General features: G+C 24.4%; 5 protein-coding genes across 5 annotated transcripts in view; 2 read left to right on the top strand and 3 right to left on the bottom strand.

Moving 5' to 3' along the window:
• oxaB (hypothetical protein) overlaps nucleotides 1-408 on the top strand; it is a gene marked incomplete at both ends in the record, with an annotated part of 1,332 nt that extends 924 nt beyond the window's left edge. The window contains 2 exons of the mRNA XM_635767.2: nucleotides 1-45; nucleotides 121-408. The exon at nucleotides 1-45 is cut by the window's left edge and continues 924 nt beyond it. Of these exons, the coding sequence (XP_640859.2) occupies nucleotides 1-45; nucleotides 121-408 (333 nt within the window). The remainder of the gene's footprint in view (nucleotides 46-120) is intronic.
• Nucleotides 409-773: 365 nt separating this feature from the next.
• psmA4 (proteasome subunit alpha type 4) lies at nucleotides 774-1,821 on the top strand (the record flags this gene model as incomplete). Its single annotated transcript, XM_635766.1, has 3 exons — nucleotides 774-776; nucleotides 934-1,443; nucleotides 1,582-1,821. The coding sequence occupies 3 exons, from the start codon at nucleotides 774-776 to the stop codon at nucleotides 1,819-1,821; spliced, it is 753 nt and encodes a 250-aa protein (XP_640858.1).
• Nucleotides 1,822-2,263: 442 nt separating this feature from the next.
• On the bottom strand, nucleotides 2,264-2,519 carry DDB_G0281169 (hypothetical protein; the record flags this gene model as incomplete). Its single annotated transcript, XM_635765.1, has 2 exons — nucleotides 2,264-2,421; nucleotides 2,507-2,519. The coding sequence occupies 2 exons, from the start codon at nucleotides 2,517-2,519 to the stop codon at nucleotides 2,264-2,266; spliced, it is 171 nt and encodes a 56-aa protein (XP_640857.1).
• Nucleotides 2,520-3,329: 810 nt separating this feature from the next.
• On the bottom strand, nucleotides 3,330-16,519 carry dnapkcs (DNA-dependent protein kinase subunit; the record flags this gene model as incomplete). Its single annotated transcript, XM_635764.2, has 4 exons — nucleotides 3,330-10,314; nucleotides 10,402-10,679; nucleotides 10,795-15,175; nucleotides 15,264-16,519. 4 exons carry the CDS (start codon nucleotides 16,517-16,519, stop codon nucleotides 3,330-3,332), a joined length of 12,900 nt encoding a protein of 4,299 aa, XP_640856.2.
• Nucleotides 16,520-17,060: 541 nt separating this feature from the next.
• DDB_G0281165 (heat shock factor -type DNA-binding domain-containing protein) overlaps nucleotides 17,061-17,500 on the bottom strand; it is a gene marked incomplete at both ends in the record, with an annotated part of 2,396 nt that continues 1,956 nt past the window's right edge. The window contains one exon of the mRNA XM_635763.1: nucleotides 17,061-17,500. This exon is cut by the window's right edge and continues 1,622 nt beyond it. Within this exon, the coding sequence (XP_640855.1) occupies nucleotides 17,061-17,500 (440 nt within the window).

The following is a 17,500-nucleotide window of genomic DNA, read 5'->3' as shown; positions in this document are numbered from 1 at the left end:
TCTTTTTGTTTTTTACCTTTAGTTTTTACTATTCATTTTGCTGCTGTAATGTATTAAAAAAAAAAAAAAAAAAAAAAAAAAAAATAATAATTATTAACTTTATTTTTTTTTATTTTTTAGAGTTTAAATATTTATTGGGCAGTTAATTCAATGATTTTTGCATTTACTAATTGGTTTTTAAAATCAGAAAGAGGTTGTAAATTATTTAATATTCCATATTTTAAAAAAGTTGACAAAGTTAAACAAATTATTGAAGCACCAACTATTGATTTCAAAAATAAACCAGCAGAAACAGCAAATTCTGAACAAGAGAAAAAAGATAAACTTTTAAAAGAACTTCAAGATAGATATGATTTATTAGATAAGAAAAAACAAGAAATTAAACTTTTTGGAAGAAAAAATAAATAAATAAATCTAAATTTAAAATTTTAAAAAATAAATAAATAAATAAAAAAATCATCAATATTAATTGTTTTATTACCTAAAATGGTTAAAAACTAATTATTTAAGAAAAAAAAAAAAAAAAAAAATATTTATTGATCAAAAATTAATTTTTGTTTTATTTTTATTATTTTTTTTTTATTATTTTTTTTTAAAAAAAAAAAAATTTTAATTTTTTTAATTTTTTTTTTTTTAATTAATTTTTTTTTTTTTTTTTTTGTGAACATACACATCAAATTTTTTTTTTTTTTTTTCATTTTTTTTTTTTTTCAATTTATTAATTTTATATTGTTCTTTTATTTTTTTTCACTTAATATATATATAATCACAAAATGGTATGAATTATTATTATTATTATTACTATTATTATTATTATTATTAATATTAATTGTTATTATGATAATTATTAAAAAAAAAAAAAAAAAAAAAAAATTTTTAATTTATTAATTAAAATTTAAATAAAAATTTTTTAAATATATTTATAAAAAATAGGCAAGAAGATATGATCAAAGAACAACAATTTTTTCACCAGAAGGTCGTGTTTATCAAGTAGAATATGCAATGACAGCAATTAGACATGCAGGTGCAACAGTTGGTATTTTAGCAAAAGATGGTATTGTTTTAGCAGCAGAGAAAAAGACCACAGCAAAACTTTTAGATTCATCAACATCAATCTCTGAAAAGATGTTTAAGATTGATGAACATGTTGTTTGTGCAGTCGCTGGTATCACATCCGATGCCAACATTTTAATCAATTATGCAAGATTATCATCACAACGTTTCTTTTATCAATATCAAGAACCAATGCCAGTCGAACAATTGGTCTCTCAAATTTGTGATACAAAACAAGGTTACACTCAATATGGTGGTTTACGTCCATTTGGTGTCTCATTCCTTTATGCTGGTTGGGATCGTCATTATGGTTTCCAATTATATCAATCTGATCCTTCTGGTAATTTTGCTGGTTGGAAAGCTACCTCAATTGGTGGTGAAAATAGTCAAGTATGTAAAAATTATTCTTATTCTTAATTATAAGAATTTTAAAATTATAAATAATATTAATATATATGTCATAACATTAATATTAATATATTATTATTATTATTTTTTATTTTTATTTATTTTTCTTTTTATTTTTAGGTTGCACAATCAGTTTTAAGATCAAATTATAAACCAGATATTTCATTAAAAGAAGCCCTTCAATTGGCTCTCAAAGTTTTAACAAAAACTATGGATCGTTCAAATATCAACAGTGAAAAATTAGAATTCTCTTATTTCACTAAACAAGGTGACAATGTTGTTTATCATATTTTTACTGCAGCAGAATTAGATGCTTTCATTAAAGAAACTGATCTCGAACAAGAAACTGAAGATAATTAAAAAAATAAAATAAAATAAAAATAGTAAAATATATATCAACCAACAAACACACCATAATGACACATCTATACAAAAACCACTCCTTCCATCCACAAAATAATTAAAAAAAAAAAAAAAAAAAAAAGACCAATGACAGTAATAATAATAACAATAAATAATCAGAACAGGTATAATGTAAATAAATAAATACATATTTTATAAATAATAAAAATTATTAGTGATTGTATCATTTTTACCAATTGTTAATTTTGTATTCATCACAATATTTTTTTTTTTTTTTTTTTTTTTTTTTTTTTACAACAATAATTTAATTTATTTTTATTTTTCCTATATATAGTTTTTTTTTTTTTTCTTTTTGATATATATTTATATCATTTGTTAAAAATAATTTTAAAAAATGGGTGGTGATACAACAAATATATTTCATCGAATGAAATAGAAATTAGCCATAGCAACCAACTGATCTCTTATACTCTTCTCCAGACATTACAGCAAAGGTGTTTTTGGATTGGGAAGCATTCGAAACGCTCTGAGTAGCAATACTCTCATTAATTTTGTTTGTGTTTGAGGATGCTGGACTGAAAAGAGATCTTAAGCTTTCTATTTTAAAAAATAAAATAAAACAATCAATTAGAAATATTAATTAATATAATAATTTTAATAACCTATTAATCTATAAACATACTGAGTAAAGTCATTTATTTGTTTTATGATTTAATTGAAAAAAAAACAATTCAAAGGTTATTTATACCCATGATAGAATTTAAAAATAAAAAAAAAAATTAATAATTTTTAATATAATTAAATCAAATGATAACAAAATCATTATTATAAAATAAAAAAATACAATTAATTGTTAATATATATAAATATATACATACATAAAAATGGTGATTGGTGTATTTTTTTTTTTTTTTTTTTTTTTTTTGAAATGAATAATCATTGAGATTGACAATCTCATTATAAAAATAGCATTGAATTCTTTATTTGAAAGGTTATTTGATTAAATATATAAAATAAAAAAAAAAAAAAAAAAAAATTTATCCACCATTATTAAAACACACAACTAAACACACACACAATTTACATTTCTAAAAATAATAATTCAAAAATAAACTACCAGACTAAATTAATCATTTGATAATATTTTAATGTGGTGATGATGTCGCAATATTTTTAAAAATTTATTATAACAATAATTATTTTTTGTTTACTTTGTTTTTTTTTTTTATCTATTTTTTTTAATTCGTTTTTAAATTGGTTTTTAGATTTATTGGTTTTTAGAATATTTGAAACTCAACTTCTATATCTAATGATTTTTTTATTTTTTATTTGAATAGATAAAAGTTGTAATATTTTGTGTACTAAATCTTAAAAAACCTTTAGATCAATCTTAAAAATTATTTTTAATTATTTTTAATTATTTTTAATTATTTTTTTTATTTATTATTATTATTCAAACTAAATTTATTTTTATCTTTTTTTTTTTTTAATTTTTTTTTTTTTTTCTATAAAGCACCATTCCAACCGACCCAAGCTCTTGAAAGGATATTTGGATCAGTTGATTGATCTATTAAACAATCTATTTGCTCTTTAACAGAAGAACATACTTTATTAACTTTTGCTCTAATATTATGTTTTGGATCACCTTTAATAATTTCAGAGAGAGCTTTTTCATATGGGAGACCAGAATGAACCGAGCCTGATAACTCTTCTAAAGTTATATAGGCAGGATTGACCAATTCTAATTTCTTCTTTGCAATTTGAATCTTTTGTTTTGGGAACCAAACATTTTTAGTATCTTTTGGATGTTTTCCTTGTTCTTTTACTAAACGAGTAGCAAGTTTGCTCCAATCTAAAAGTGGTTCTTTAACGAAAACATCCATAGTTGTTAAGAGGATTTCTTTTTGATTTTGTAATGCCGTTAAAGTATAGGTCATATTGTGATTGAGTAAACCAACTGAATCCAATGGTCTTAGGAAACTAGTGAATTGACGAGTTAAACGGAAAGGCATTAACTCTGGAATTGGAAGGAATTGAGTTGCAGTACCAAAAGCATGACCAAAATCAATACCAATTAAACGACCATCTCTTTGAGAGATTAAAAAGTTCTCCAAATGACGATCACCAATTCCAATGACATAGGAACAAACAGAGAATGATGCCAATGAACGTGCAAATGAATTTCTAATGAAAAGATAACTCTCTGGAGATGATGAAAGTGACCAAATACCATTTTGTAAAAGATTTTCAGGAACTTTAGAGTGTTGTTTCTCCAATTTCTTTGCACAATCATCACGAGTGGCATGAATAAACATTTGTTGATATAATGGACCCACTGGTGAATTTGGTTTCAAATATTTTGCAAAAGAGTTTATCCAATCATTATGATATTTTGTTGATTCCAATTTTGATATTGAAACATTTGAACGAGGTGTTTTTAATTGATGTGCTAATTGTTCCTCCAATATCTCTCTAAGTGGTTTAGTGTCATTTAACCATTCAATGATACCAACTTTACTTGTCATTGGTACAACTTGATAGGTTGTAACATTGAGTGACCGTTTATTGCATGCTGTATCACGTTTTAAAATTTCATTCATAATTCCAAACAATTGTTGAATTCTTTGATCTAAACGTAGATCTTCACCACCTTTAATTAAGAAAGGATAATCTAGTTCATCATTACCATGTATCTTTACACGTTTTGGTTTACGTAATGAACCCATCACCAAAACATTGGTATCGAATGATGAGATGGTTACATGAGTTTCTGGTTGTGGTTTACCAATTCCATCATATTGTCCAGGTATTTCCATTTGATGTGAAGTTTGATAGTTTGAACGATCGAAATCAGCTAACCAACCACTGAAATCCTTTAATTTCATAGAGGCAGTTGAATTTGGTTTCATATTTTTATTCATATTACCAGACATTTCAGCAAAAATCTCCAAGAATTTCTTTTGATCCATACGTGCTAATTTAGTTGAATCTTTACCAAAATTTGATAAATAGGAAGCTTCATGTTCTTTGGCAAATTTTAAATTATAATCACCTGAAACTGTTGATGGATTAAAAGAGTCATCATAGATTTCATTATTTAATTTTGCAATTGCATTTAAATCTTTTGGAGTTGCTTTAATTAATGATTTCATCTCTTCCATATAATCTTTGAAACGATGTTCTGGATGAGTTAAACGTTGGAATTCAATAACTAAAGTATCCAATAGTGGATTAATTAATTCCTTTTCCAATGGTGCTGATATTTTCTTTGCCAATGGTCCAAATTGTTCACTACTAATTTTGAAAGGGAAATAAATTGCTTGTGGATACCATTTTGCAATCTCCAAGAGTATTGGTAAAATCAAAGGACCTTGTGGTAAATCTAAATATGGGAACATTTGACTAATCCATCTAATAAACATCCAACATGGTATTGTTGATACTCTAGATTTAAATTCACGTGCAATCACAGAGTATTGTTCAAATTGTGTTAAAATTTCTAATAATCTTGGGAATTTATCAACTGAACCTGGTATCTCTTCTTTAATTGCCTCTAATGTTGAAACTATAACTGATGTTGCTAAATCAATAACTTCTTCATTAAATTGTGTTGGTGTTGTTTGTTGAGAAATTTTATCCTTTAATATATTATCACAAAAGTTTGCAAATTTCAAATGAGCACTCTTTGTCTTTGTTTTTTCAATTAAAATTTCATTTGATAATTTTGGTTGTGAAGAGGAAGAAGTAGAGGAATAAGGAGAAGAAGAAGAAGAAATACTTAAAGAAGGTGATGATGATGTTGTATTTAATAAATTTGTTGATTTTTGATGTAATTTAATTGATTCACTATAACATTTAAAAGTTGAATTAAATAATTCATCTTTTAATGAATTAATTGGAATTGAAGTTAAATTAATTGGTAAAGAATTCTTTTTAAAAGAATCAATTACTAATGTTGAACCTAATTTCTTATCTAATTGATAAATATCCCAAAAGATATCACCATGCATCATTAAATATTTTTGAAGATTTTCATTTGAATTTATAATTGATTCTTCATCTTTTTTTGATTCAATAAATTTCAAAGCCTTTACAAATCTATCTAAAGTTTCAATTGGTGATGGTGAATTTCTAGCTTTTGTACAATAGATATCAATCAATGAAGTTACCAAAGGGAAAGCTAAATCATTATCCTTTGTTTTTGGGTATGATTTAACTGCTTGACGGAAATAAATCTCTGATACAACAATATTACCTAATTTACGTGCACCTTTTGACATTTTATGATAGAGTATAGCTCTTTCTTGAATTAAAGTTGATTTAACCTTTTCATCGGAACTTTTATCAGAGGTAAAACTTGAGAATCTTTCATAAATCTTTTCTAATAAAACTGAACGATAAAAGATTAAATCATCCCAAACCATGATATCATCTAATTTAGTTGGGAATCTACTCTTCCATTGAGTTAATAGGGTATCCAATTTTAAAGTATTAATGATTGGAGTTGAAGTTAAATTTAAAAATTCTTCAACCTCTACAATCTTTTGAAGTGGTTGTAAGATTCTATGACGTGATTCAATTGCTAATGGATGAGATGATGACCATTGATGTTTAAAGGCTTGATAAAACTTTGAAACATAATAGGAAGCTTTATTATGATCGGATCTTGTTACCTCCAAGAATGCAAGTTCACCAGGGAATTTATTCTCTAAATATTGATATTGTTTAGTATTTGCCAAATCAGCAATGAATTGATATAAATAATTCCAATTCTCTTTAACCTTTAAATTGAATTCAAAGAAATAGCTTAAAAGTAAATCACAATTCTTTTCTTTAAATATTTGATTTGGGTTTGGATAATAACTATTGAAATTATCTTTTAATGCTGACCAATTACAAAGTTTTGTAAAACATTCTAAACGACCATTCTCCCATAACGCAGTTTCACTCTCTGAGAGATTACCTTGATACTGATTCAATTCACCACTCTCTAATTTAGAAGTTGCTTCATCATATACCTTTAAAACATTAACCCAATCACCTTTTAATTCAAATTCCAATGCTTTTTTAGTATATGGTATATCACCACCCATTTGTTTTTCAATTAAACCCATGATAATATCATCCTCTTTCAATGATTTATATAATTCTCTTAAACTATCCCAACCTTGATTCAATTGCTGTTGTTGTTGTAACTTTTGTGCTTGATTAGTTGTTGATGCTTTAGTTGTATTTTGTAATGATAATATTAATTTCTCACAAAGTATGATTGCCATTGGATGATTATTTGAATTTAAAGAGATATCTTTAATCTTTGAAAATTCAGGTGAAAATTCTAAATTCTTTTCAGAGATATTCAATATCGATGAGACAAGGGTTGAATTAAATTTACATCTTTCAACAATTGAATCAATTAATTTCTTAATATTACATTGGAATGTTCTAATACTTTCTTTTGGTGTATTTTTATATAAAGCAGTAAACAATGACGAGAATACATTAACACCAATAGTTGAATCACGTTGACATAATAATTGTAATGGTTTAATAATATCTTGTAATTTAATTTGAATATCAGGTAATTCACCAACTCTATACTTCCTAATCATTGTAATTTGATTTTCACGTGCTTGTTTACTCTTTTCAAAGTATGCTTCTCTTTCAATATTTCTTTTAACTTGTAATCTTGCAAATTTTACAATTCTTTCATCTGCACCACGATCATCAATCTTTTTAAATCTTCTTCTTAATTCAGAATTATTAATTAATTTTGGATCATTTGTAATTTTTTGTTTTCTTTTTGAAGATGAATTATTTTGACTACTACTTTGACTACCACTTGATGATGATGATGATGATAATTGACTACTACCTGTATTATTATTAGTTCCACCATAAGATTGTGAAGATGATGGATAAAATTCACTAAATGCAGTTTGAGTTAATGTAAAATTTGGAGCTTGAGTTGCTCTAATTTCATCCAATTGCATAGAATCACCATTTGATTCATCGGTAGTAGCATCATCAATACCATATTGAGAAGAACTAAATAATGGATTCATATTTAAAGTTCTATGTTGCCAAGAAGAATCGACTTGTACCTCTTTGAATGTACATTCACTTAATGGTTTATCGAAAAGTAATTTAGTGAAATCACTTGATCTATTACATAATTGGAATAAGAGACAACAACTATTTGCAACCCATTTCGATTCAGTCTCTGGTGAATACATAATATCAAAGAATTGTTGTAATCTTTGATTACTCGATGCTGATAAAGTTTTACTATTATTATCCCAAAATTGTAAAAGTTTCTTATTGATTGAATCACTTTCGTCTGATAACCCAATCAATAATGATAATACTAAATCTTTACTATTTTCATTTGATTGATCTTGATATTCAATAAAGTTATTATAGATATAAATGATTATATCATAATATAGCGAACGACTATATTCATTAGTAACATTTGAAGTGAACCAATTATTCGAGAGTAATAATGATAGAATTTGATTTACAGTACCAAAAGTAGTATCTCTTTTTTGAACCAATTTATAAAGAATTCTTAAGATTACCACTTGAATCTCACCTTCTCTAATTCTAATTAAATTTTCAATATTATTTGATTTCAATTTCGTATAAAGATCTTGAATATCTTCAACACACCAATGAATGATATTTAATGCAATCAATCTAGTTTCATTTGAAATTTGTGGTAATAAATTAAATATTTTACCATAAAATCCTTGTAAAAATAATGGATAATGTAAACCAATAAAATAAAGACAACTAAATGCTCTTTGATTTTCATTATTATTTAATATTGAATTAATTTTATCTTTTAATAATTGTGGGAATATTGATTGTTGTTGTTGTTGTTGTGATTGTTGTTGCTTTGAAAGATATAATAAAATCATACCACAAACTTCAGATGCAGCATCATAAAGTTCTTTAAAATCTTGTAAATGATCTAATAAAACTTGATAAAATTTAAATTCACTAATGGTATTTGAATCATATTCTTTATCATATGCAGGATAACCATTACTTAATAAAATTGATAATAATACTAAACCAGTTGTTTTAATTTGTCTACTTTTACTCTTGAAATCACCTTTTGTTGATAATAACTCTAAAATGATTGATTTATCAACTTTGAAAAGTGATTTCCACCTTTCAACAAATGATTTCACAATATTTAAATTACTCTTTAAAATTCTTCTATCGGTACAATAGGTATTCTTCATTAAATGATTTACAAACTTTGAAAGATGTTTTTCTAATGTAGTGCCGCCACCACCATCTTGAGATTTATAAATATTTGGCCATTTCAATAAAATAAAACAAACATCACGTACAAAGTAATGTAATCCATTACCACCATTACCCTCTGAAACTACATAATCCATTAGAATTGGTATCCAAAGTTCATGAAATCTTTCAAAGTATTGTGGTCTATTGATAATGATTTTTATCATAAAAATTACAATATTTGGATGAACACCTTGTTGAAGTTTTTGATAAATTTCAAACATCCATTTTGGCATATCTCCAACTGTTGGTTTTGGTTGTTGTGATTGTTGTCCAAATAATATTGAAGATGGTGGTGTGACTACAAATTTCTTTTGATAGAAATCAATAATTTTTAACATTGCAATCATTGATGGATTTGAATTAACTTGATCAATTTCTATATCATTTGATATTTGATTTTCATTATCACCACTTTGCGACTGACCTTGCATTATAATACCATCATCACCATTATTATTATTTGTTGTTGAATTATTATCACCTTCTAAAAAGTTTTTAGCAATAAAATCTTGACTTAAACTACTATCAACTAAATATTGACTTGAAAGATATCTTAAATCATTTGCAAATAATGATTGAGGGGTACTGTAGGAAACAAGGAAATTAGTCTCTGGTTGAAAGTTAAAAACTTGATCAGTATCGATAATGTTCTCCCAAAGGTATTCATTTTTATCTTTATTCTCTTTAAAGAAGAAAACATGGAAAAAGTTTTCTTTAGTTTGAGTTGAAACTATAACACTTGCCAATGCACTAAAAGCAGCACCATGATACTTAGTACATAATGATCTTGTAACATATTTATCATCGGATGTTAATTTCTCTGATTTTGCAGAATGGGCTGCTTTCATAATGGCTGCTGTCAACTCTGTACCTTTACCATCTGGTTTATCATAAAAGAATGGATTAATTTTCTCCTTTATAATTGCTGATGGTAATGATTGATATAATGCTTCAATTAAATGGAAACAACAAATCTTTTCAATAATTGATGATTTTCTTTCTTGTGAATCTGATAAATATTTTGGTTGCAATGGTTGAATAATTGACATTAAAGAACTTAAATGTTGACTAAAAATTTGAACTAATATATTCTCTTTCATATGACTAATTAATGGTACACAAAATTTATCAATTAATGTAATTTTTAATTCATCATAATGATTTAAAAATAATCTATTAAAAAAAAAAAAAAAAAAAAAAAGAGTTAATAAATTAAATAATAATTATAATATAAAATTAAAAGTTTGTTTAAAAACTTACTCAAAACAATGACTAAATATTTCTTTTGCTTCAATATCATTTGTTGATAAAATTGATCTTTCAATTGATAAATTAATATAATTAATATGTGTATGATCAGTTTCTTTTAAAACATGTAATAATGTATCAATTACTAATGGATTCTTTGTAAGTTCAAATGTCTCTAATAATCTTTCTATACATGTAATATATTCATTATAAATTGGTGATTTAACTGTTAAATCTTTTGAATTTAATGGGAAATCATAAACAACAATTTCATTTAATTTTTGTTTTATCTGGTATATTTTTATTTAAAAAAAAAAAAAAAAAAAAAATTAAAAGTTAGTGTACGATTAAAATAAATAATTATTTTAAAAATGAAACAAAAAAAAATTAAATAATTGTACTTACTAAATCAAAATTATTATGTTTTGGATAAGATAATAAATAAGGTAATAATACCAATACCTTATTTTTAAATGTTAAAGGATTTGAACGACATAAATAATTTGTTATTATATTATAAACAAATTCATAACAATGCTTATTTTCAAAGAATTGTATTGGATCAATCTTTATAAGGTTCTTTGTAAATTCAATGATATTTTCTTTTTCAACTAATTTCAAATTTGAATTTAATGTCCATTCTGAAATTGAATTTAAGAATAATACAATTGATTCAATAATATCTTTAAATCCACGATTTGGTTGTTGTTGTTGCTTCATTATACATACATCATTTAAAACCTTATGAATTTGATTAGTTTCAATAATTCTATTTGCCAACAATGGTAAAAACAATTGAAAATTATTTGAAATATAATTATTAATTTCTGTAAATAATGTTTTATAAAAAATATCATGAATATCTTTAATAAATTCATTATTATTATCATTATTATTATTAGTGCTTGTTGTTGTTGTGGTTGTAGTTGTTGTTGTTGATGTTGTTGTTGTTGTTGTTGTTGTATTTTGTACATTTGGATTAATTATTAAAGATAATAATTTAATTGGTTTAATACCAATTGTTAAAGCCAATTGAATTAATTCTTTTGAAATTAATAATTTTGAAGGTGATAAATTCTCACAATTATTAAATAAATAATCAAAGATAAATTCACTAAATTCAAGTGAAGATTTTGGTAAATCTTGAATACCTTGTTCAGATTGTTCATTATAATTCTCTAATAATATTGAATCCAATAAATTATATTTATAAAGTATTTGATATGAATGAATTAAATGAATTAACCTATCTGTACCTTCTGTATTAATTAATTGTCTAATATCAATTAAACTAAACATTGATTTGTTATTACCACTACTACTACTATTATTATTGTTGTTACTATTATTTGGTAATATATATTCCATTAATTCTTTATGTAATATATCATTATATTTTGGCTTAATTTGAATTAATAATTTTATAATATTATTAATAATTTCTAAAAGTGGTGGGAATTTAAAAGTACGAGACATTAAATTACGAATATCTTGACGTGATGATTTTGAAAGTTCAACTTCTCTCTCTTCTAAATAATTATTTACAAATCCAACTGATTGTGGATCCATTAAACATTTAACCAACAATTGTACAAAAGCAACACCACCATAATCTATAACTTGTTCAAATTTATATTTCTCTAATAATAAAATATATAAACCAAATAAATTTGTAATTACATTACATTTTAATCTATTAAATTGATCAATTTCTTTTGGTGTCATTGATGAAAACATTGATACCTGTTGTTGTTGTTGTTGTTGGTTTGTTTTTAAATTTGAATTAAAATTTAACATTGAAAATTGAGTTGTAAAAGTATGAAAAGCACTTGATAATAATGAAGATTTAAATTCTCTACTTGTTAAAATTTGAATTGGTTCAAAGAAACCTTCTGAAAAGAACCATAAATAAATATTTAAACTTGTTGATAAATTTCTAAACCAAAATTCTATATCTTTATGTTTACCAATTTCAATCTTTGGAATTCTACCTAAACTTGTATTACCATTACTACTACCACCACCAACACCACCACCTTGTTGTTCTGCAATTGAAACAATGAATTGAATACCATTAGATTTTATACGTTCTTTTACCCATTGTAATGGTGTTTTAATATTTGGTAATAATGTTACCAATTGTGTGAAAAGTATCATTGATTCATATCTAACGATTGACTCAGTTCTACTACAACCATTTTGGAATACCCACTGTACAAATTGTGATAAATCTTTATGTTCTCTTCTAGTATTTGATGGTTTATTTAACATATCAGCACGTTTAATTATAACTTTTGTTAATGCTGCTAAAACATTTGAATATTTTGATGCAATTTCAACAATTGAATCTTCTGTACCATCTTCACTATTATTATTATTATTATTATTATTATTACTATTACTATTACTATTGTTTTTACTACTACTTGTATTTGTTAAATCATCACCAATTCTTAAACTAAAAAATATATTATGTAAAATTTCAAAAATGAATTGATCAACTAATGAATCTTCTTCACGGAAAATACGATATAATTGATTGAAAGAAATTGCAGCACCTAATCTTTTATAAGGATCAGGATGATGTGCAAGACTATAGATTCTTTTTAAGATTGATTTGAAATTGAAAGCATTCTTTTCTTGTTGTTTAACTGAAGTATTTTTAAGAGACCATTTTGCAAATTCACAAAGACATTGACCTGCGAAATCTCTTCTTGCACCATCCAATGGGTTACCAACAGCATCAACTATTGCATTCAATAAATTCATTGTATCGTCAGACTCTTGTTTCTTATTACGAGTGAACCAATGAATCATTTGAAAAACTAATGGTTGAAATAATTGTTTGGTAACTTGTTCAACATCTGTCGATAAACAAATTAATGATGGGAATATCTTTCTATATAATCTACTATACGATATTTGATTAGCCTGTGATTGATTTGCTGAATTACCAATCATCATTAACAAAACTGAATGAAGTAATTCACCTGCTGCAACTTTAATTTGACGATTTGGTGATTTCTCTGCAAGATTTACAACATTTGGTAAAATTACGTCCAAATAAATATCAATATTATTTTGATCTGCAAATGGTATTTTAATTAATACCTTTGGCTCAGTGTCCCATGCCACACCATTAACGATCTCTTCACCAACTAAACTAACTTTTCCAAGGAAATGAACATTATCACCACCCAATTGGCCTAATAATCTAATAATTCTATTTTGTAAATCTTCAATTGATGTTTTAAATTGTAATTGTTTTGGATCAATTAATGAACTATTTGATTTAAATTTCATTTTTCTATGTCTTGATGATGATGATGGTGGTGGTACAACTCCTCCTCCTCCCATACTACCACCACTATCAATATCTATATCACCACCTGAAGTTGAATCTGAACTATTTGTTGAAATCTTTAAATAATCATTTAAACTTGGTAATAATTGATCTAAATGTTTATGAACCTGATCTGGTACAACTAAATTCCAATATTCGATAGCATTCAAACCAACATGAGCTAATGGTAAATAACTAATACCATATTGGAATGCTAAATTTGCAATTGGTACTAACAATGGTATTGATATCAATTGTTTTGGTAATGATAATAATAATTCAATACATGAACTTAATAATTCATCTTTATAATGACTAATAAAATTACTAACTTCTTTAATATATTTTTTAAATAATATAAAACAATTATTTTTATCTTCTTCCAAACTATTTGTTAATTTCTTATTGATTTTATTATTACTATTACTATTATTATCAGTATCATCAATATCCATAATATCTTGTTGCTGTTGTAGTTGTTCATCAATAATTTGATTATTAAATATAACTGAATTTATATTATCATCTTGTTGTAATTCATTAAAATATTTTTGAGATTTACAAATTTGCATTACAATTTGAACCAATTTATAAAAACCACTAATTAATGGATATTTCTTTGAAAAACTAATCATTTCTTTACCAAATATATAAATCCATTGAACAAATAATTCTGTATTATACTTTGAAATGAATAATTTAAAAAATTCAACTAATCCTAAAAATAATTCAATATCTTTTGATGTTACTGGTTTTAATTGATTAATTTCTGATTCATATTCAATAATTGAAATTTTATTATTATCTTGATCATTATTATTATTATTATTACTATTACTATTACTATTATTATCATTTTCATCCTTTTGGTATTGTAAATCTAATTTCTTTATAATTGATAAAATACTTGAAACAATCTCATCATAAACTAATTTTTTAATTGATTTTGAAATTTCTTCTTTTGTTAATGTTTGATTATTATTATTATTTTTATTTTTATTATTATTATTATTATTATTTTCTTTTTTTATTGTTGAATTTAAATCTTTATCAATTGTATCAATTGTTGGATTTAAAAGATTATACCAAAGATCTTTATAAACTTGATAAAATGGTGTATTTGCAGTTGTAATTAAATTTTTAATTGAATCATTTGGTTTTGAAAATGTAATTAATAATCCTTTCTTTACAAATCTACTTAATAATATCTTTAAATATTCACCATGATAAAATAATGAGCTAATTAATCTATTAACTGCTTTAAAATATCTATCTCTTGATTTTACAAATAAATGTGGAAATATTATAAAATAAGTTTCTAAAACTTGTTCAATATGATCTAAATACCAAAATTCCAATTCATTTAATTCATATAAAATACATGCGAATGCATTTATAAAACTTGATAAATGTAATGTAATTTCATCAATATTTTCAATTTTACTATTTGAGAAAAATAAATAGAAATAAAATTAGAAATATTATTATTAATTTAATTTAATTTAAATTTAATTAAAAAAAAACAACTTACACAACCATTAATTTTTCTGAAAATTTAAATAAAGAATTTAATAAGGATTTTAATTCCCATTCACCCATAAAAGATTTAACAGGTGAAGCGAATCTACCACAACCTCTAATTGCAATTGAAAGTTCAAAACGTGATGAATTGTTATTTTCAAAGATTGAATAGAATTTACGAATAAAGAATTTAAAAGTTGATTGATCAGCTTCTAAACTACGATTACCACTTGTAAGTTCCTTTGAAATTTGTTGAAAGAATGAATCGACTGCCGTGAATGCTATATCACGATTTAATTTATTGATATGATTACACCAATGCTCAATACGTGTATAGAAAGGTTGTGAGTGTTCTGCCAAATACTGACGTAATAAAACTGCATGTCTCGCAACGATTTTCATAGCTGCTCTTGGAATTTCGAATCTTTGAGTCGACGATGCAGGATCCAAACAAATGTAAACATATTGATATATCAATTGAACATTCTTTGGATCACTTGCAATGAAATCGCCACTGAAATGAACCAATAACGAATTCAATCCTTTCAAACACGACTGAATTAAAGTGGACTCGGGTGACTTTGACCGCAATTGGCCACCGAGCGTCTCCATGAATATGAATGATAATTGCTGATTACGATCGCACATATTACTTGAGAAATATTCAGTGAATAAACCAAGCACAACTATAATTTCACCACGAACTGTTTGAGTTAGCTTTCCACATGTGAATTGCAATAAAAACAGTTGTGTCATCTCACTCACTCCAAAACTTTCTGCAACGATTGAACCCTGTTTAAGTACACGAGACATTAGATGTAATATCTTTTTAATAGGGCCAAAAGCTGCGGCTTGGACTGAATGGGATTGGTCCTTTCTGAATACCAATACACAGGTATTCTTTATTGCAATTGCATAATCATCAGTTCTAACTTGTAATATCTCGATAAACTCTGCTATTAAATTCAATATTGACACTTTTATCTTCACATTCTCTTTATTGGAAATGGTTGATGACTTTTCTAAATACTTTAATAAACTATGATCACCTGTAAATAATAATGATGCAACCAATCCAATCTCTTCTTCAAGAACCAATTCTTTTAATATAATTGATCCTAATTCATTAACTAATAATAAATCATTTTCAAATTTAATTCCAACATTATTATTTGTATTATTATTATTATTGTTATTATTTGTTTCTGATATTGTTTGAAATAATTTTATAAGATAATTTTCTATTCTTTGATATATATTATCCATTATTTTTTTTTTTTTTTTTTTTTTTTTTTTAAATTACTTTTTTTAACTTTAAAAATAAAATACAATGAAAAAAAAATAAAATAATGGTGAAAAAAAAAAATAAAAAATAATTGGATAAGGAAAAAAGGAGAATGAAAAAAAAAAAATAATTAAAAAAAAAAAATTCAAAAAAAAAAATAATTAAAAAAAAATTTTAAAAAAAAAAAAAAATATCTTTTCTTTGAAATCTAAAAAAACTATAAAAGTAAAAAAAACAAAAACACTTTTGCCAAAGTTATTATCATTTTATAAATAGAAATATTAATTTATTAATTCTTTTTTTTTTTTTTAATTTTTACAATTCAACAACATTTAAATAGCCAAAATGACCATAATCGACATCCAATCAACATAATTTAAAAATAGAAAATAAAACCTCTTTTGGATAAAAAATAAAAGAAAAAAAATAAAAAAAAAAAAAAAGAAAAAAATAAGAAAAAAAAATAAATAAAAGAATTCCTTTTTTTTTTTTTTTTATTATTATTATTGTTGTTTATTATTTTTAAAAGTTACCATAGACACCATAAGTATCCATTGAGTTAGTGTTTGTATTGTTAATATTATTTGTACTATTTAAAAAGAAATCTGGATTATTTTGTATACCCAAAAGATTTTGAGAAATTCCCAAACCTTGGCCTGGTTTTTGAGCGGCAGTCAAAGCGGCACTTAATGAATTTGATTGGGAAAATAATTCTTGTTCTAAAAGGAAATCTTCAATTCTCTTATTTGATTCTTCACTACCACCTTCCTCTTTGACATTGTATGTTGGTTGAATATTTATACTATTACCACTAGTATTGTTACTATTGTTACTATTATTGTTATTATTATTATTACTATTATTATTACTATTACTATTATTATTGTTATTGTTGTTGTTATTATTCAAGTAAAATTGTTCGTTTGTAAAATCTATATTGGAAATATTATTTGTGGGTCTAA

Source organism: Dictyostelium discoideum (assembly GCF_000004695.1).
Source record: "Dictyostelium discoideum AX4 chromosome 3 chromosome, whole genome shotgun sequence".
NCBI lineage: Eukaryota > Evosea > Eumycetozoa > Dictyosteliales > Dictyosteliaceae > Dictyostelium > Dictyostelium discoideum.
Note: the sequence above shows the minus strand (reverse complement) of the source record. Positions and strands in the feature narration are given on the sequence as shown.